General features: G+C 53.0%; 1 protein-coding gene across 1 annotated transcript in view; it reads right to left on the reverse strand.

Annotated features, from left to right (window-relative positions):
* RNF220 (ring finger protein 220) overlaps positions 1-20,852 on the reverse strand; it is a 330,305-nt gene that overhangs the window by 184,765 nt on the left and 124,688 nt on the right. The window contains exon 3 of the mRNA XM_073357946.1: positions 9,412-9,486. Within this exon, the coding sequence (XP_073214047.1) occupies positions 9,412-9,486 (75 nt within the window). The remainder of the gene's footprint in view (positions 1-9,411; positions 9,487-20,852) is intronic.

Here is a 20,852-nt window from a genome sequence, read left to right on the forward strand (position 1 = left end):
TATGGGGAGGCCGAGCTTTGGGGGGGGGTGTTTTTTCCAGCACAACATGCCGGGTACAAAGGAAGCACACACGGCCCAGAGAGACAGCAGGGAAAACCCTTCTGAACAACGCCCTGTGTCCCCTGGGAGAGCCCGCGGGGGCAGCATGGAGTCAGTGGGCGAGGAGAGCTTTTCCCATCCGCAGCGAGGAGGAACCGGGGCTCTCCCAGCAGCACAGAAAAGGCTTCTAGCCCTGTGCCCCTCCTTGGTGCTAGCCCTTAGTCCGGGAACGGGGAAGGGCTGAGCTGCCACAGCTCCACTGACCGCACAGCTGGACAGCATGATCAGCGGTACGGGGGCCTGGGCCTGTTTTCTCTTGGGGGCAGCAGGGCAGGTACCCCAGGTAGACGAGGCTGGGCCTGCACCAAGCCCGGGGGCCTCTAATTTACTGCTTTCCTTTTACCGTAAAACTAAAGGGGAAGGTGCACCCTTTAATCACTGCCTCCAGGGCCCCGCCTGAAACCACCCAGAGACTGAGCGAAGGCTCGGAGTTAATGCGCCTTCCGACACCTCTTTATGATTCACGGGCCTGACCTTGAGCTATAAACTGCTCAACCTCCCTGACACGCCGGCAGTATTTACAGCCTACAGGGGCCGGCACACACACAGCTGCAGAGACGGACGCACGCCGCCATGTACCTACATACAAAGCCCCACGTGCACACTCGGAGATGCATGTCCACACCCGTACACCCGGGTACACACCAACACCCCGATGTGAACGTACAAACACACATGTGCACACACTGCCGTGCCAGTAGAAAAGCAATGGGAGCCATGCTGCAGGAGCTGAGAGAAGGGGAGAGTAAGACAGAGATCTCCCCCTGCCTGCTGCGACGGGATGGACCTGGCAGGACAGAGGGGCAGGGGCTCTGGCCACTGGCAAAGCAGTGAGGCTGCCAACGCGGGGAAGGGAACAGCCGCTCTTAACTCCCTAACCAGGGTTTGACACTACAGCCGTCAACATGGGATCTGACCCCCTTGCTCGGAGTCTCTCCTGTCCCCAAGCTAACTGGCCCCCTGCTCTCTGAAACCCAGTGCCCTCTCACTTCTCCCTCTGCAAGCCCATTGCGCAGGCGCTGCCCTGATTACCAGGGGGGCCAAAGTCCGTACACCCAATGCCCACAAGTCTGGGCAGGTTTCGTCTCTTTCGTTCAGCCCTCAGCACCACCATGCCAGGTGCCACTGAGTTCATCCGGCTGCATTCCCAGCAGGGACTCTACCCGCTGCGGGGGGAACTGAAACCCCCTCTGCATTCAGATATGCAGAATCGAAGGCTGGTGACACATCGCCAGGCTGGGTACAGCTGGGCAGGGCGTCTCAGAGTGCCTGCCAGGAGCAGAGCTCAGGTAGCCAGAGCTGAAGGGCTAGAACGCTAACTAACCTTCCTGCTCCATCTTGGACACTAAGCACAAGGTCTGTGCTACGCTAGAACTGAACAACCTCTGTCCCCTTGGGAGAGATACAGGATTCCCCCTGGTGTGTCCGCCTAGGACTTCTCCTGGGCATTCCAGCAGCTGGGACGCTAAACAGGAGTGAGGCCAGCTTTACAGAGCCCTAGGCATACTCAAGGTATCTTCAAAACAGAATGGATGTGCTGTCTAGTGGTTAGAGCAGCCAGGAGACCTAGGCTCTATTCCCAGCTCTGCCCATGACTCATTACATGATCTTGGGCAGGTTACAGCCCTTCTTTATGCCTCAGTTTCCCATCAATATAATGGGGAGAATAAAACTGACCCATCTCGTTTTAGGGGCTCAGGAGGCTAGGAATAATAATTGTAATGATTAATATTAGATCTTGTGTTAGTGAGGTAAGGAACGTTGGTGAGGATGGTCAGGTTCAAAAAGTGCCTGGAGTACTTTAACTTCCACTTTCACCTGGGTGGCGCCCTCACCGTGCCCCCGGCAGGGCCCACACCCAGTATCTGCACAACTCCGAGTGGGGACCAAACTCAGAACTTTCTAGCAGAGAGGTGACCAATCACCTGGGATCTGTCTGAAAGGTAACAGCCAGTCACCCCACCCAAAAGCCCAGAAAACTAAAAAAATAATCCCTCACTTTTTTGTTAAGTTTACAGGTTGTTGGAGGTGATTTTTGTTTTGTTTTGTTTTCCCCTCCTTACAAAACAAAAGAGGGAAAAACTGCCCTTATCTCGGAAAGCAGAGTTCAGGAAAAAGCTACTGGTCTTTTGGACTCAGTAAGTCCCCTCGGTAGCCTTGCTTGTCATCTAGAATTTATCAGCCCAGCACAGATCTGGTATAATGTGCCATATAACTAGTGCATAAACAAACTTCAGCATGATAAATGCCTTGCTTTGAAGCCATAAAGTTATTAGCTAGTGGCTGTTAGCTACTGCTTAGCATGGGGCATGTTCTTTCCGTTAACCCCTGACTGCCCACACTGCGCTTACCAATCTGCCGGCCCTGAGGAGGTCTCTGAGTCTGGAGCGGGGGCGGGGGAGACTAAACATGGTGAAAAGACCCTCACTTGGCCTTGCAAACCTGCTCCCAGGTTTGGCTGGGACAGATGCCCTGTGCAGAAACTTATCAGTGCACTTTGTACCTGCCAAGGGAAAAGGCTGAAGACTGAAAGGAGGAAAGCACTGCCAGGGAATGAAGCCCTGGAGAAGCTGACATCCTGATGCACCTCTCACCTTTCTCCTGCAGCCCCGAGGAAGCCAGGGAGAGGGGAGGCCTAGATTGTAAGCGAGCTCTGGTCTGACCCACGCACCAAGAAGAGGTGGCTTTTCAGGTGGCTCTGTCCAGGTTTAATCCCCACTACTCCTGACCAAATAACGGTGCCTACCCAACACTCAGATGGAAGCGCATCGCAGACATTAACCAGCAGAACCCAGAAAACCACTGTCCGCACTCCTGATCAGACAGAGACACCCTCAAACCAATTCCCCAGCAGCCAACCCTTTGGTGAGCTTGCTGTGTCTCCCCAGCCAGGCCAGGGAGAGGTGCAGACAGGAGACACAAGGACGAAGGGGCAGCCGGGGGCAAGGAGGCCAGGTTCTCTCTCCAGCACTACCATGGATTCCCATTAAGTGAAGCGCTGATGAGGTCTCTTAAGCAGAAGGGCCCTAAATCATGGCTCTTGTTCTTTGGATCAGCCGGAAATGGCCAGGAGACGAAGTCACACTGGACTTTAAAAATCCCCACGGTTAGCAGCGCCGGGGCAACGCCCCCAGAGGGGTGCTGACACAGAGGAGCACAGGCCTAGACGCTAGATGACGCAGTGGTTAAAATGCCGATGGTCCCTCGGGGTGTAGTGGAAACAGCTGCAATCGGTGAACCTGCATGCTCAGCCGTCGCAGTCACTCCATGGGCGGGGTGACCCCGAGGCTGGCCAGGAACTGCTCCACTGGCCTTCCCTTCCTCACTGGAGGCTTAATCAAAGGGCGAATGAATTGCAGAGTGAGGATGTGGGTGGAAGCTCAGTCGGTTTAGGGACCTCCTGTCCCCATTGTGGGGAGCCCTTGTCAAATGGTAAGTCCTCAACTCCCAGGCCACTTCTTGATCCCCGTGGCTGGGCTTGGGGAGGGAGATATCCTAGCCGCTCTGTGGAGCGAGTACTCCGTTGGGCCCAATACGGCTCTGCAAAGCACAGAGAGCGGAGGTACTTTTCTGGGCACCCTGCTAGCTCAGCCAAATTCCATGCAAAGCTAGCTGAACGCAGACCTATGCACTCCAGAGCACAGCCCATAGTCTGGATGGAAGTCACCACTGGGCAGTTCCCGACACGCAGCTCGATCCAGTTGCCCAATCCAGGCTCAAGCCACCACTGTAAAGGAATTGGGGAGGCGAGGGGGGGACAGAATCCCATTAAACGGACTTCCTGTCCCATCTCTCACCAGACCCTGCCCCACTACTGACGAGCATCAGCATCTAGTAGCTAGGGCACGTAACTGGGCATCAGGACACCTGGGTTCTATTCGCTGCTCTACCACCAACCGCTGCATTCCCTTTTCCCTTGTCTACTTAGACTGTAAGTGCTTTGGGGCAGGGACTCTCCCTTACTGTGCGCGCATCACAGGTAGCCAGTGAGGTCCCAGATCTTGGTTTGGGGCTTGCAGATGCCACTGTAACACAGAGAGCAGCCACGGAGCTCCAGCAGCAAGGTATTACAAGAACCAGAACTTTTCAGGCTCCCTAGGAACTGGCCAACTGCTCCTTGGTTTTTTGTTTTTTTTTTTTTTCTTTTCTGCTGGAGCAATAAAAAAGGAAAAATCAACATCCAAATGATCTTGTTTATGGTGACTAAATAAGCTGCATGTGCTTAATCCGTTAGAGTTTAATGAATTTACGATTTGCTTTGGAATTTGACAAGGGCCGTAAAAGAGTAATTAACATTTATCAGTGTGTTTTTTACACACATCCCCACCTTCCTCCCCAACTCCAAGCGGCATTGGGTATCGGGGGGGATATAAAAGAGATCAATTAATTTTTAATAATCTCAGGGAAAGATTGTAGAGTTGAGGTATGAACTCAGGGAGTGTCAATAAATGTGCCAAAGGTTGGCCTGGTATCTGGGCTTTCTAGCACCCCCCTTCTTCACATGCTGCTCAGAGGGAGGTAGATGGCAGTGGGGGCAGGGAGTGGGGAGACAGACTGCTACTTCCATCACCACGCCTGGGCTTGGCTCCCTGCTCCTTTGCCATTTATCACACTGCGCAGTGGTACATTTATCATCTCATTCAACACATGCTCCCTACCCCAGCTGCTCCCGGGACAAACCTCTGTGCCCCCAGGATGTGATGGGAGAAAGCAAACTGCCAGGAGAGCTGGTCTCACTGCCTTTTCTCATTTAACGCAGCAAGGGGGGGGTCAATTTGAAGGGGGAAATACAAACACAAACTCCACCCACAATCCCAAACTCAGCCCAGTCTCAGAGCAGTTGAACATTTCTGTTACAATGATCAGAGTCATAAAAAATGTCACTGCTGCTGTAGTCTTTATTATCGTTACCTGTATAAATATTCCACAAGACAAGCATTATTCCACAACCATCATTAGGGTTCAGAGTTAACGAAATTGAGATGACTGGGAGATGCTTACACCCCACTTCTGATCCAATCTTTGGAGGTGCTGAGCATCCTCAGCTCCCCTGGGACTGTTCTGCTACAGCAGAGGAGGGGTACCAGACGAGACAGGCAACTGCTCTTTCCTGTGCAGCCAGGGGCAAGAGAGTGGAGGAGATGGACCATTGGTCTGCTGTGGACAACTCTGACCTTCTGATGCCCAAATACCCCACCTTGCACAGGGCAAGCCCTGCATTACAATCCTCTCTGCCCCAGCCTGTAGGTCTGCTTGGCGTGCCCAGCACAGCCTGGTGAAAGCAGCTGCTCAGAGCAGGGCAGCTCGAGGGGCCATCAGGGGTCCCACCCGCTTCCTGCACCAACCCCGGGCCAAGCCAGGGATCTGCATTTCTGGAGACCTAAACCCAGGCAGCCCTTTGGAGCAGCTCAGCTTTGAGCCCAAAGCACAAGCCCCTTCCCCGTGCATGTGTGTGTGTGTATGGGCTAGTCCATCCCCCCCTCCTCCGCCCCCCATGTGTGGGAGGAGTGGAAGGGCCCTCTTTGTGTATGCGGGGGAGAAAGAGAGAGAACAGGGCCTGTGGCTGGTCTGTGGGGCAGAGGGTCCTGGAGAGCCACAAACAAATGCTCGGGATGATGAATTCCCAAGAGGCCTGAGACTGTCCGGGCATCTGCTCTGGACAGAAACAAATTTTCCCTGTCGAATGTAATGCCCCAGAAATAAGCAATGAAGAGGGGTCTGGAGCCAGGGGGTCTGGAGCATCTCTCCCCTGGCTGCACCCAGCCCGAGCACAGCGCCTGCGTGAGCAGCCTCACCCCCTTCCCGCTGCTTGGACTCCTCACTGCCAGGAACCGCACCCACGGGCTGCTTGATGGAGCAGACGAGCACTTGAGACGTGATGCTGGGCAGGTGTGTCTAAATTCAGCTCCCTCCTGTCTAGCTGGATGGGTGTGGGACAGGAGGGCTGGGCGGGAAGGAAGGCCAGGCAAAGTGGAAGATAAAAACCCCACCCCCGGCCTGACCCCTTTCCTCAGGCCAGCTGGGGGACTGCGTGGGCTCAGTGGGATGCTCTGCTCAGCCCCTCTCTGCCTGCAGGTCCCCTGGGGTGCGAGGCTGAGATGACTGAAGCCTGCCCAGGTTCACAGGAGAGACCAGGGGTGGGGTGAGGTAAGGTAATCTCTTTTATTGGACCAATTTCTTTTGGGGAGAGAGACAAGCTTGCAAGCTACACAGAGCTCTTCTCCCGGTCTCTCTTGTCACCAACCAAGGCTGGTCCAGGAAAAGATATCACCTCACCCAGCTTGTCTCTCTAATATCCTGGGCCCAACACAGCTCCAACAACCCTGCAAACAACGGGTTGACACTGGACAGTCCTGCGACCCCCGGCAGGGTTCCCAGCTCCGGGAAGTGCTGGCAAAGCTCCTGGAGGAAGGGGTGTTCCTAGCACAGTGACATGACAGCTTGCCGCAGCACCAGCCGCTCGCAGGGAGCAGAGCTGAGACACCACACAGGGAAGAGGGAGCTCAGCTGGAAGAAGGCCCCCTTAAGGCGTCAAAGCTCTTGGGGAGCAGGGAAGAAAGCCCTCACACCTTGGCTTCCTGAGGGGAGAGCACCAGCTCTCAGCAACCTTTCAGGGCCAGGCTCTCAGCAATGCTGCACCCGGGCCTGCCTCAGAAGGAACTAGCTGAACCTGGCGAGCAAGGCCACCATGGTAGGCAGCTGACCCCACTCATCACGAGTGGAAAGGGAGAATAAAGATGACCGCTCTGACTCCCAGGGTGGAAAGGGAGTCAGGTTCCGGAGGATGGTTTCCTGAGCAGGGCCCAGAGAAGGAGTGAGGCCTGGCTCTGGGGAGGAGACATTAACAGCTCAGCACGATGCTCTCCCCTACTCTAGGGCCTTCCCTGTGCAGAGCTCCAAGAGCTCTAGGGAATCGGATGATCACAATATTATCATCCCCATTTCACAGAGGGGGAAACTGAGGCACAGAGGGATGACAGGATTTGCTCAAGGTCATACAGGGAGTCAGTGGCAGAGACAGGAATAGCCCTAGTAGACCTGACTCTGGCTCCCCTGCTCTCATCTCTAGAGACCCCTGCCTCCCAGCATGGGGTTCTCTCTACTGCATTACCCCAGCTTTTATTAGTGCGAGTTGTTGGCCAAGTTGTCCCTGACGGCATCCAGAGCCAACCCACCCAGAGCCAACCCACTGTGTACCCAAAGCCTACTTAGTCGAAGGGTCAGCACAGCTTTCATTCCTGTTCATTGCTCAGTGGCTACTTGAGGATGGAGAGAATTTGTCTAGTGATTAGCACACAGCATTGGCTGCAAAGAGCTCAGGACTCATGTGAGCAGGTCACAGCCCTGCTCTGTGCCTCAGTTTCCCCATCTGTAAAATAGAGATAACGGTATCTGACCCATCAGAGGCTGTGTGACTGGCTAAATGGGGCATGATAGGGACCCTCGCCACTGCTGCACCCCTGGCTGCAGCTACGTCCCGGCAACGGCTGCTGCTAGCAAGGAGAATCTGCTCACTCCTGCCTGCAAAGGGTCAGCTGTTTCTGTGTCAGTCTGTTTAAACATCGTCTCCTCCCTCAGAGACCCCAGAGACCTTGAGCTGGTGGGTGGGATTCCAGTGTCTCTGGGATTCATCACTGCATCTCCAGAGCTTATCGAAACACAATTTGGACAAGGCACCCAAAGGAGAGGAAGCCTGATGGAGTGGATTAGAGCAGGGAACTGGGAGCCAGGACTCCTACTCTCAGCTTGGGAGGGGAGTGGGTTCCAGGGGTTGGAGTGGGGGAGAGGGCTGGGAGTCAGGACTTCTGAGCTCCATCCCCAGCTCAAGGAAGAGTATCAGTCTAGTGATTAGAACAGGTGGGGCTAGGAGCCATGACTCCTGGGTTCTAGTCCTGATGTGCAGCCTTGGCCACCTCACTTCACCTTTCGTGCCTCAGTTTCTCCCATCAGGAATATGGAGATAATGATACTGCCCCGCCTAGCCAATGGCCAGTTGAGGCTCCCCACTGTGAGAGCTCCACTCAGGACATGTGAGTTTAAATGGCCACAGACAACCCCATGAGCACTGGGAAATTGTCGAGTCGTGCTGAGGACTGGCCATGTTCTTAGGGTTTCAATTGGGCCAGTATCAGGTCACGGAGCCAAGAAGAGGATAGGTGTTTTGCTGCTTGGGTTGGGAGCAGGGTCTGCCCTCCCGCAGACTGCCAAGAGCCACCCTGATCTCTCCTGCCTGATCCCTCCTGCTGCAGGCTCCTGGTTGATACCTCAGGGCGGGGGAGGCGGGGGCGGGTGGACTGCCCCAGGAATGAGAACTCTAAGGGAGCTGGAAGGGGGGGATCTGGAGGAAACCTTCGTGCTAACTGGAGGGAACAGAAGCGATGAGAAAGGTGGCGTTCCATGGGGAGCGGGCAGGGGTAGGCCAAGGGACTCATCTTTAGTGCTCCAAGGGGAAAGTGCAGAGAAGGGAAATAAAACGAGGAAGCCAGCATTCTGGGCACAAAGGGTGGGTCATGGCTCTGGTGCTAGCTTGGGTCACAGGAGAGCTGGGCTCTGTTCCTGGTGCTGCTACAGATGCCACGCATGACCTGGGGCAAACCAAGTCACCTCTCCGGCTGTGCTCCACCCATGAAATGGGGCTGTCTTCCTGCCTGGTCTCAAGGCGGGGGCTGGGGTGGGGCGGGGGGGGGCGTCCACGCTCTGTTCCTTGATGGCGGAGGAGTGCTTAGATGCTGCAGGAATTCCCAGGATTCAAGAGGATTTGGATACTATCAAATGAACAGAAGTGCTGTGATGAATCCGTCTGTGTCTGTCCTTGCACTTGGTAACAGAGAACACTATTCAGATGCATTTTTAGTTTGGTCTCTTTCTGTTTCTCTTCTCTACCAGTCAACTAAGACAATGTTTAAACTAATAACAAACTCCTGCCCAGCCATTTTGTAGGGTTCTTTGACTCCAGACATATTAGGATTTTGATCGTGCTTTAACTATGGTTCCCTTTATAAGTAGTTTACAAAGGGTTAATAAAGCATATTACAGGCATGTTACAGATGGGAGTAGCATGTGTTCTACATGGCTGTAAGCATATGGAGGTGCCATAGTGAGTGATAAGCTATGATTATAATAAACCTGTGACCTCTTGGACTCTCTAACGATAGATTAACCATTAATTAAAACATCTATTAATCATTATTAACCTCTTGTAAGCTATTTATTAACGGAAGTACGACCAGGAAGTGTCTCTTTCTTTCTTACTTTTTTCAAGTTTGTCTAAATAACAACAACAAGAAGAAGAATAAAATAATGAAAACTTACAGAGGGGCAGAGTTAAAACCATACGGTGGGTGGTGGTCGCAGACGCCTGTGGCCCTCTTTGGCTGTCGCTTCTATCTGGCAATCAATTGACAAGAAATTGAGATTATGAAATATTGCAACTGTGACTGGAGCAGGAGGGTTTAGTTCCCAAATTCAAGGAGAAATTGCCACTTCCATGTTGGAATAATTAACAATCCACATCAGCTATTTTGAAAAGGAGTGAAAGGGTTCCCTAGCTATTAACTGTGCTTACCCGGGAGCCAGTGACACCTGCACATATGGGACTTCTGGGAAACTACACATGAAGGGGGAGTTTCCCCAATGCACAAATCCCATTGACCTTCACAGGGGCCCACAGCATTTGTGCCTGTGAAAATCTCTGTGCAAATCCTTCCACGATTAAAGAGATGTCCCAGCGACAGGCACTTCAGCAATGTCATCAGAGAGCTGGGTCGGCGGAGAGATGGGTGGTGAGAGACAGGTAGACACAGATCTAATGAAACTCGGAGGAGAGCAGAAGCGTGGGGTTAGGCCGGTGTTTCTCTCCCTGTTGGGCTAAGGGACCGCAGACCCCATGGCGTCAGACCCTCAGAACCCTCATCTCCATCCATTTCTGTGTGTGCTGGGCCCTGCTTAGTGTGTGGCATGGAACTGGAAGCATGACCATGCGTGGCAGCAGGAGTGCGGCATGTGTGTGACCCTGTGTGTCAAGCCTCTTGCATAACAGCCTCGGGGGGCTCACTTCCTGAGCCCTTGAGCCGTTGAAGCCTCAGAAACCACGAAGTCCCAGTTGGGTTAGGAACTGCCATGGGGTCTGTGCTTCCTGCAGGTGCCCTGGGCCCATGAATCACACCTTGTCAGGGATCTGGGCCTGGGGCTTTGCAACTGCCAGCTGGAACGAAGAGGAACAGAGCTGTGTGTAGCCGCCGGCGGCAGCTGCCTGCGCCCATTGCTGCTCTGGGTCTCCGCCGAGGCGGGCTCTCCAGCCAGGCCAGGGAAGGGTTAAGCAGGCATTAATCACGCTCCCTGAGAAATGTTTCAAAGCCTCTTCCAAATATTATAAAAAATGTCTTTAATCATCTAATTGCGCGAACTCTACTGGTGATGGATGGGGAGATATCTCCTCTCTCCTCCTGATCTGAACAGAAGAGGCTGAAGAGCCCCTGCTCGGAGGGGGGTGGGGGGGAGAAAAGGACGTTTCTCAACCTCCCACCAGAGCAGTTATAAATATGAGGTCATACAGCGAGAGATGATAACGCATTAAGGGCTCTTGAGATATTAGTCTGTCAGCCTCGTTAGACAGAGCTATTTGGGGCTGACTGCATAATTAGAGGCTGGGGTACCCATAACTCACTGGTGTTTATATGGCAGGAAGGGGCTCCGTTTACCATCACCCTTTGCACACTAAGTCATCTTGCAGCAGGCATCAAATTCCTCTCCCCTCCGCAAAAACCATCAGATTCTCTGCTCCCCGGGAACAGTCACTCCTCTGCTCCTTCCCCCTGAGAAAGACACGCTCCTCTATCAGACTTTGCCCTTCCAGTAAACCCCTGGGGCTTTGCATCTTCAATGCACTGCACAAACATTCCTTCTCACAACTCACCCATCTACAGGTGGGGAAACCGAGGCCCAAAGAGGGGCAGGGCCCATACTCACCCAGGCAGTTTGTATCAGAGCTGGGAGGAGAACCCAGGACTCCTGAGGCCAAGCTCCTGTGGCACACCCATAAGGTGACCTGTCAGGAGGACACACGGTAATGGCGAGGAATCCCCAGCAGTATGTAAGCGAAATTCCCCACCTCAGCTCTGGATGATATGATCCACTAGGAAAATGTACCCCCACTCCACCCTCCCCCAGGCTTCAAACAGGTGCCTGAAGTCACCATCTCCAGAGGCCTCACAAAGCAGGCTGATTTGCCTAGCTGCCCCATGTGTGTGACCTGAAGGCAGCTTTAGACTGTGATCCACAGCGATTTCCTGGGAACGGTTTGGGAAGGGCAGTGCAGGGACTAGCTGGAGGGATAGGCACAATGATGGGCATTGTATGGGAACCGGAACAGAACAGAAGGAAAGGCAAGAGCTAGGCAAACAAGCAGGTGCTAGGCACGTATTGCCCCACCCCTCTGCTAAGGAATCTCGATCCTGACCTGCAGCATCCCCCCACTATTCTTGCTTTAGGTTTCCCTGCTCTGCTGATGGCTCTCAGTCCTTACCCAGAGCCCCCTGCTATCCCAGCCCTGAGTACCACACACACTGCTTTGCCACTGCCTCTCAATCCCGACCTGCACCTTTCCCCCACCCTGAAGCTCGCTCATCTGCCCGGGATGCTCACTTGTGTGGACAAATCTCTCTGAGGAGCTCGGTTGAGACTAATCAAACTCACTGCAACCACAGCTCAGTTCAACCGCAGCTCTGCAGAAGTGAAAGCCTGGTGTATTCTGCATTGCACTCTGGGTCCCCCACCCAGAATAGGGATGAGCCCTAGAGGACTCTGAACGCCCCCCAAGTCGACGGCCCAAGTGCTAAGAGGAGTTCACCGGGCAGGCCATGCGAGGGAAGGTAGCCGTGGAGGAGCTGGGCTTCCACAGGTTTCTCCTCTCCACTCTCTCCAGGCAGCAGAGCTCACCGGAGGATCAGCCCAACGTCATGAGCTGCGAGCTGAAGGGACGCTTCAAAACCAGCGCAATGAAAAATAAAACAAGTGAAACAGGGAAGAGGTGCATTTTCGTTCTGTGTCCATGCCGAGGCAGGGCACTGCGCGGCGAGGAACAGAGACTGCAAATCACACGGGCGGGGGGGGGCTCGGATCAAAGCTCCATAACCCGCCCCCACCCCGGGGATAATGCTCAGACATTTACACAGCCACGCTCCCGACATGAGCTGTCCGTACAGAGAAGGAAGCTAAGGCCCAGGGAGGTGAGGAGGACTCCAGAGGCAGGGCTGGGATGAGAGCTCTCGGAACTCCCACCCGGCTCCAGGACCATCTGTCGCTTTGTAGGTACAGCTAAATAGCGCTGACATCACCCACTCGTATTGGATCCAGGAAGTGGGCGGGTGAAGCCCGCCCACTGCGAAAGGATCCCCCCCAGCCTAGGAGGGGGGTCCACAGGACCTGGAAAACCAAATAATTACAGGGGACAACTAATGAACAACAGGGACAGGAGTGCGGTCAAAGGGTCAAACAAAGGGAACCAGATTTGACATCACCCACTGGAGGGCAGTCGGATCTGCCTGTGAACTCAACACGAAGAGGCAGTGTTCCCCTGGAACTGCTGACCTGGAGTGGGAGATGGGTCCAGCACTTGTCACCTTTCAATCGGAACACGGCCCAGCCATTACCACCCCATCCCTGCCTGAGGCCCTGGCACTACCTGAGCGGAAATGATAAGCAAGGTGCGTAACATCACCCTCTAGTGGCTGCTCCACAGAGAGGATACAGGACCTGCTACTATGGCCAACAGAGGGAGATCCCTGTTACCTGGAGAAGCAGCAGCCTGTGCTTCTGGAGCTGCAGGGACCCCGCTGACACTGCTCAACTTCCAGCCCTACCCACGAAGCCTCTTCATCCCCTCTCTCAGCTCTCCAAATGCCTCATGGGAGGGGGCAAGGGGTCTGGGGAGGAGGGGGTAACCCGGTGGCTTCCTGGGCTGAAGCAGGATAATGAATCCTGATGGGAGAAGTGACCTTTTCCAAATGCCACATGCCATTGGATTTTATATCACACCCGGACAATGTGCCATGGGTATTAAAATCGTTTTTCCAACAGAGGTTTGTGTGTGTGTGTGTGTGAGTCAGTGAGAGAGAGAGAGAGAAGAGGGAGAAATGTGGGAAAAATAAAATTAAGACATGAAAATTAGGAAGCCTCTAACGTACAGCCTTCAGCGCAGACCAGGGTCCTAGCAAAGCAGAATTTACCCAAACTCTTGATGCATTTTACTCTTGCGACCAAGGATGATCTTGTGGTTAGAGCACAGGGCTGGGAGTCAGGATTCGTGGGTTCTTTTCCTAGTTCTGCCTCAGACTTTAGGAAACTCGCTTTCCCCTCTCTGTGTGCCCCAAATGAGCTGGAAAGCCTTGCAAAGCGTTCCAACTCCATAATGTTTCCCTGTCCTTAAGAGATGCACATGCAGAGTGCAGAATGCAGAAACACGCACTGAGTGTAAACTGTATGCATGCATTAATAAGCACGTGCATTCACGAGCATTATTGTGTGCTGCACACGCTCAGGAAAAGCAGAATCTTCCACAGTAGCAAAATCCAACATATTTTGCCTCACTTGGGTTTTAAGAAAGTAAATATACTCCTCCCCAGTAGAAATATATTTATATAGACTATTTTCTGTCTATACACATACACAAAGACACATGCACACATATGCAAGGACAAATTCCCATGAGAAAACACAATACGAAAGGGCGGCACTGGGAGCCAGCTTGTTCCCTCGATCTGCAAAGCAATTGTCCGGCTGAAATAACAACACTGGGACGAAAAAAAGAAGAGAAAAAGGGACAAGCTGTGTTTGTTTATTCAGCTTCTTTCTCCCCTCTCCCCTCGACAATGCCCTGACACCGTGTCCTGCCGCGCCGGGTCTGCAACCCCAACAGGCTAAATTGATCCCAGCTGGAGTGCTGTTTACAAGCCTTGTCCTGTTTACAGTGTGGTCCATCCTGCCCAGAACCAACCACAGGCGTTGCCGTCAGTTCAGCCCCCGGTTCTGGCTCTGATGTCCCAGGACGGGTGGAGGGACAGGCAGAAATGGAATGCTGATGGGCTTTCAAAGGGAGTCCGAGACACAGAGGGAAGTTGGCTGGCTATGTGAATAGCAGATGCTGTCCAAGCAACGGCAGCTAAACTGACCTGCGGAAGGGACCCAGGTGTCCTGTTCTTAAGTGAGGTTGGCGCATTCCAGCCTTAATTTTTCTGTCTTTACCTTTTTAGTTCTGTATCAAATTCTGCTCTCTGCGTGTGACACGTTGCAAGCAGACTGCCCTGGAAGGCCTCTCTGCCTGCACAACGCAGTGCTCTGCCAAATGAGCCTCCCCAATTGCCTGGCTGAGCCACCCAACGGTGGGTGCTGCCACGGCCCATTCAATCCCCTGCGGAGAGGGGTGGCTGTAGGGTGATCTGGGATCGCCTGTGCGCACACTTGAAGTCTTGCCAGGATGTAGCTAATCCCCAGTCGGTCTGCTTCCTGCTGTTCCTCTTTCCCCTACCCTCCACCTCTCTGCTTTGTCATTTCTAGATTGTAAGGGGCACAGACTTGGCCGCCTTCTCTCTCTGGAAAGCATCTGGCAGATTGTGGGTGCTACGGGGAGACCAACTTGTGCCAACCCTGTGATCTTCTCAGGTACACAGTAAACGGACGCCAGTTACCTATCCGGCAGGCAGAAGGATGAGAGTGCACAAGGACGGTCAATTAACAGGTGTGAAGGTGTAAGATAAAGAGGGGCCCTGCTGCCCTTTGCTGGGAAAGTCCCCGGCCACCTGAGGCTCCTCTCATCTGGGGCAGAAAAATGGGTGCAAACTGTTGGTTTGCCAGGAATCCCCTGCCATAAGGTCTATGGTCAGCAAGAGGCACCCTGAAGTCACTAGCCCCTAGGACACACGGCAGAGCCAGTGACGGGCTAAGGATCCAGATGGTCTGTACCTGTCCCCATGACCCTGACATGTCCTGGGGGAAGGGAAATCCCGGCATGTAGCCTTGATCTCCCAGTTTTATGGCTCCATTGGGCCCTTCCTGTGGCAGCCACCTCCCCTGCGATGGACCAGCATCCAGATGCTAACCCCAGGGGGCCAGGGGGCTCCCAGGAGGCCCATACTGCCTGCCTGCCTCCGGCTCCTCCACAGAAAAGGGGCAGGGGGAGACAAGCAGCTAGCTAAGGAGCCAGCCCTGCACGGGCTCTGCCAGAGGCTGCTGGATGTTTACTGGGTCCCGCGTGTCCTGACGCACAGAAGTTACATGGGAGGGGATTAAGCTGCCAAGCTCAGCAACGCCTGCTTGCTTTAGTTCCTCCTGAGCACACATCAAAGCGGCGGGAGGCAGGAGGCTTGGAGGGGTGGGTCGAGGGGATTTTAGCCCATTCCCACTTTCTCACTCTCATGCCAGGCCATTTCCCATCTGAAGCTGGGATGTAGCCAGCCCGGGGCTGTCTGGAGGGGATCAAAGAGAGGTGCAAGGTCCCTTGGCTGTCAGCTCATGTGGCCACCTTGCAGGGCAGGCCAGGCAGGGCAGCCCATTCTGCTGTCGCCTGGCTCTCTCCTGCGCAGATGGGCCTTTCCAGAGGGTCTGACTGGTTGGCTCATGAATTCCAGCTAACGAATTCAGACGTGCAAAAAAAAAAAAATCTTCTCATTGACCCTTTGGTTCCCTCTGCAGTGGCCTTTGCCACATGATCCACAACACCTTTTAATGGCTTCTGCAATGCTAGCGAATGGGAGAGCAGGATTCTCCTTGGCTGGACCTCCTGGCAGCTTCTGCTCTCACACACCTGCAATCAGCATCCCAGCGTACTCCGAGCCAGGCTGCCGCTGGCAACAGCTGAGTGCCACTTCCCGGTCTCTGCCCCCGGCTCACCCCCTAGTGCTGCCGAGGACACTCCGAAGGGAGCAGCTCCGACTGAGGCAGCTGGGTCCTGTGCTCTCTCTCAGCCAGGGCAGCTGGCCATTGCTCGGCGATGGTGGACCCTCTGCACCCACGCACGGGCTGCAAACAACCCTCCTCCTGTTCAGATGACGCAGTAGGACCTGGCATCCTCCACTTGGTGTGGGCCAGGAAGTGAAGTCTGTTATAGTCCATGGACAGCCTCCCACCGCCTCCTATGAGCTTTGGATCAGTCCCTTGGCCTGATATCCCACACGGAGGGTGTGCATGTAGCTATGGAAAGGAAGGAGGGTCTCATGGAAAGGGAGGGCTGGAAGACAAAGGGCTGTGTTCTACTCTGGCAGGTTACTTAAGTCTCTGTGCCTCAGTTTCCCCATTTGTAAAAGGGCTGCAATGCAGGGCGAGGCAAGGTTCATTGTTTGAGGTTGCTGGCTGGGGCAGGGGAAAGAATTATTACACCGTAGGAGTGGGAAGTGTGTATATGCTACATAGAGATGTGTATACACGCAGTTTATATACACACTCTGTGCCTTATGCATTCTATTCACACACATTCCTTTGTTTAACGCTCTTGAGAGACGCTGTTCTTGTTACAACTTCTAAGTACAAATTACAGTAGCTTTTGCAATCAGAATCCAAGGCCCAGTGAGTTGTAATAACAAATGTTTTCATTCTGCCTTTCCAAGTTCCCCTCTCCTGAACCAATCCCACTCCCAAGTAGCTTTCTTTAGCCTTCCCAGGGCTTCCGCTTCTTCCCCACCTAAGCTGTCTTGGGGCTCGGCTCCTTTGAGACAAGGAGATAGTCCAAAAGGAGGGTCAACATGGTGTTCCAGGTGCATGCAAATCACATTCAGAAACACCCTCCCACAAGGAGCTGGTGAATGTGCTATCACTCTCCATTCATATCTCCCCTGCCTGTTCTCTTTGACCCAACACACATTTCAGATACTCTGGCATCCGGGGTTGCCTGGAAGCTCTTCAACACTGCAGAGCATGGCCAGCCCTAAATCTCAGACAAAGACGCCCAAAGTCGCAAACAATAGCTGATCAGGGAGATCAGAAGAACAGAGAGCACCCCGCCCAGTCCAGCTCCCCACCTGGCATCTCCCAAAAGAGAGGGCAGCAGATCAGCCTGTGATGATGGTGATGGTGATGGCTGTGGTGGTGCTGATGAATTTGAGCTGTAAGAAGAAGAGGTAAGCGAGAGGTGTTTCAGCATGTAAACACCCATGTGTGTGTAATTCACACGGGTGGCTCCGCATCTCCGGAAGCGGATCCTCCAGTCAGGAAGTCATGGCCCTGATTACTTTGTCTTCCACGTTTAAGAACATCCCTAACTGCTCCTTGGATAGCTCAATTAGTAAAGTGAATATATTATATAAAGTCTAAAAGATTAAACTCTCATAGGCAGCCCATAATTTCATGAAGAAGTCAGGGGAGCATATCCCTCTTATTAACTCTATAACAAATGTGATGAAAATGTTCAAATAGAATGTTAATGCAATGTTACGTGTAATTTTCCCAGGCCATTTTCTGCTGAAATATTTCTTTATTAATAGTAATTGAGGGGATAAATTATGAATGAGGCGATTTTCTCCTTTCACTGGGAAAGACATACTCATGGCAATAATTCTTTATAATAATTTTTGGGGGGAGAGTGGGAGGGAGCTGGGGCAAGGGGTTTAAAGAAAAAAAACCTTTAAAGGGATTACAAAATATATAGACTAGATGTGAGTGTTTTATTGCCGTGCAGAGGATTTTACACCTGTGTAGGCTGAGTGCTGTGTTATGGGCACGCAGCAGGTTTGTGCGTTGTCTGGGTGTGAAGAACAAAATCCACTGCCCCTTCTATTCATTGCACTCCTCACTGTCTCTAGGCACACGGCAAATGGAGGGCTTTTCCTGACATTCACACTTTGCTCCCTGTGGCTCACGCCCCAGGGTCCTTACTCAGGCAAAACTCCCCCTGACTTTCATGGGCCTGAGTACCTACTGAGTAAAGGATTGGGTCCTATATTTGTATCCTGTGGGTTTAGTTCTTCAGACAAGGCCTGATTCTGCTCACCGTCCACTGTGAGTAAGTCTCGTTGAAATCAATGGGAGTACGGTAGCACTCGTGGTGAGTAAGAGAGGGCAGAATCGAGCCCTCAGGGGTTGGAATCAGCTGGGGCTTGGTAACAGTGAGCTCCCATCACCCCTTTCTCTTTGGAGTAGAGGGGGGTCATTCAACTGTTTGCGGCAGGCTGGAGTTTGGCCTCTTGGGCTAGCACAGATGGGGTTCTGTTGACAGGTCTGTTTGGGGGTACAGGTTCCTGCTTTTGGGGCACGGTCTGCATGACACCTCTCTGTCTTCCCTAGCCCAGCTGGGTAGGGTGGGGAAGCTGTTTCTTTGCTCTTCTGATTCTTTAAAGCCACCAGAAATACAGCCAGCCCCTCTGACCTTGGCCATTGAGCACTCTCCAGGTGCAGCTTCAAGCCAGGGGGCCTGGGAAATTCAGCGGTAAAGGCTAGGGCTCTATCCTACCCTAGCCTGGATACTGCATGGAGACACTGAGCAATCTCCCTCTGCTATGGTAACCTGGGGGGAAGAAGGTGAAACGCAGGGGAAAAGGGCCTTGAGCCTTTCCTTACTCTTTTGGGCTCCACTCAGACCGCGCATGAGCTGAGGGATGTGTCTACACAGCAGCTGGCAGCGTGATTCCTAGAGCAGGCGGGCAGACCCACACTAGAGTGGGGCAGCGTGGCAGCTCTTAGTGCACACCCAGAGGTCAGGCGGGTTTGCACTTGGTGGCTAGTCCAAGCCACCGCCTATGCCGCGGCCACGCTGAGATTTCTAGCATGCTTCCTCAAGCAGAGCTAGCATGTCTGTCTACCTGCGTGGGGATGTGCGCTCCCAGCTGTTGTGTGCAGATGTGCCCTGGGAGGCAGAGGCTACAGGAATTCACTCCCTCTGACACAATGGGGCTATCACTAGGCAGCACCCCAAGGCCATTCAGGACTCGATAGCACAGCTGGTCAAAACAGATTTCTCTCTATATTTTTTCAGTGATAAATACCTGTTAGAGGGAAACAAACATCGCAGGTAAATCAATCAATCAGTTTCTGCTGAGATTTTTCTATTTTTTGACCAAACAAAGTTTTTCAAAATTTTTCATTCCATTTCCATTCAAAATGCTTATTTTGGTTTGATTCTTCAGTTGTCCCTCCCTTTTTTCTTTCGGAAAGGAAGACGAAAGTATGTGCATGGTGGGGGGTGTGTGTGAAGGGGAGGAAACGACACAACACACAAAGTGGTTCTTTTTCATTTCATTTCAATTTGCTGAAAAATCAAAAAAATCAGTGAAAAATTTTAACCAAAACTAAATGTTTTCATTTTACTTGAAATTTCACAGAAAACACCTGACTCAGAAAGACCGGGAACAGCCCCAGCCCCTCCTGCTCCCAACCCACAAACTCTTGCCACTTGAGCTAAAGGAGAATCCTCATAAATTCTAAGCATCAGAGGGTCTATGACACACAGCTGAGTGGTTCTGACTGCATCCTGTAGGGTCAGGACTGCCACACCCACTAGCCGGTGTATAACAATATATCACATTAATGGCCAAGACTTTTAAGGGTCAAATGCTCTTGTCCATTTGGAAGACAGCAGCAAAACAGGGCAGCCCAATGAACATGTAACTGGGGAGCACCTACCCCAGGCCCATATGAACGCAGAGGGGCAGGTGGGAGCAGCAGCCAATATCAGAGGGATAAGTGGGAAGAGTATCCACTGCCAGCTCGGTATGGGAGTGGCGGCCGCGAGCCCGGGAGCAGAGGTTTATTTGGAAAGGGATGCTCCTGCTGCATTGCCCCAGGCCCAGTGTTGCCCATGGGGACCCTGTATCCACTGGGGAGCCACTGCCACCAGACCCTGGCTTTGCTTGGCCCCCTGCCCTCATGGTTAGCGAGATGGCGGTTCAAACTGAAAACAAATTTGAGCTCACGATCAAAGAAAGAAGTGGGGGGAAAGAAGGGAGGAAACGCACAGGGCAGGTATGTAATCAGCTTCCCCTGACCTCACGTGCTGCTCGGGGTACCCATAAAACAGGCCAGAGGCTGGGGTATGGTGACCCCTTGACCACCGAGCAGCTGCACGGACCCCCTGGAGCTGCTCCACCCGAGGCATTGCTGCGGAATCCGCCCGTGCCCAGAGGCGGAGGCTGCACGATGGCTGACGAGACCAGCAGGATCCGTCACCGACCCTCCTCAAAATTAGGTTAATAATTTATGATGTTAAATGGGACAGTTAACAGCTGGGCCAGACGCTTCTTCAGCTAATACAGAGCACGAGCCGAGTCCTTGGAGAGTTCATTACACGCCGTGCCCTGAGCATTAGGGCTCTGGCTCCAGAGACACCTTGGAGAGGCTTTGGCTGGTGCCGCTGGCAGCCTGCCTTAGACCTGCCCCATATCAATTAAAAAACAAGAAATAAATCATCAGGAAAATTGATTAGAAGAGAGACAATGTCTGTGACACCTTCACAGTGCTCAGAAACCCCTGGGCTTACCCATGAGGCTCGCGGCCTTGGGAAGTGACGGCATTTGGTCTCTTGCTACACAGGCTGAGGCCTGTTTATGGCATAGCTGGGTGATCACTGTTGCAGGAAGGGGTGTGGATGATTGAACAGGGGCACTCTTGCTTCCCAGTGGTTACTGGACCCCTCCTCGGTAGGGGTGCTGTGCTGGCTTTTGACTGAGATGCAAAACAAAGATCCCTGATGGCCAGTGCACACTAAAGATCCTTTTGCAACACCAGCATCCTGGCTAAATTCCAACTCAGCATATCACTGTCTCCCCGCCTAC

This window comes from Lepidochelys kempii, chromosome 8 (genome assembly GCF_965140265.1).
Source record: "Lepidochelys kempii isolate rLepKem1 chromosome 8, rLepKem1.hap2, whole genome shotgun sequence".
Taxonomy (NCBI): domain Eukaryota; kingdom Metazoa; phylum Chordata; order Testudines; family Cheloniidae; genus Lepidochelys; species Lepidochelys kempii.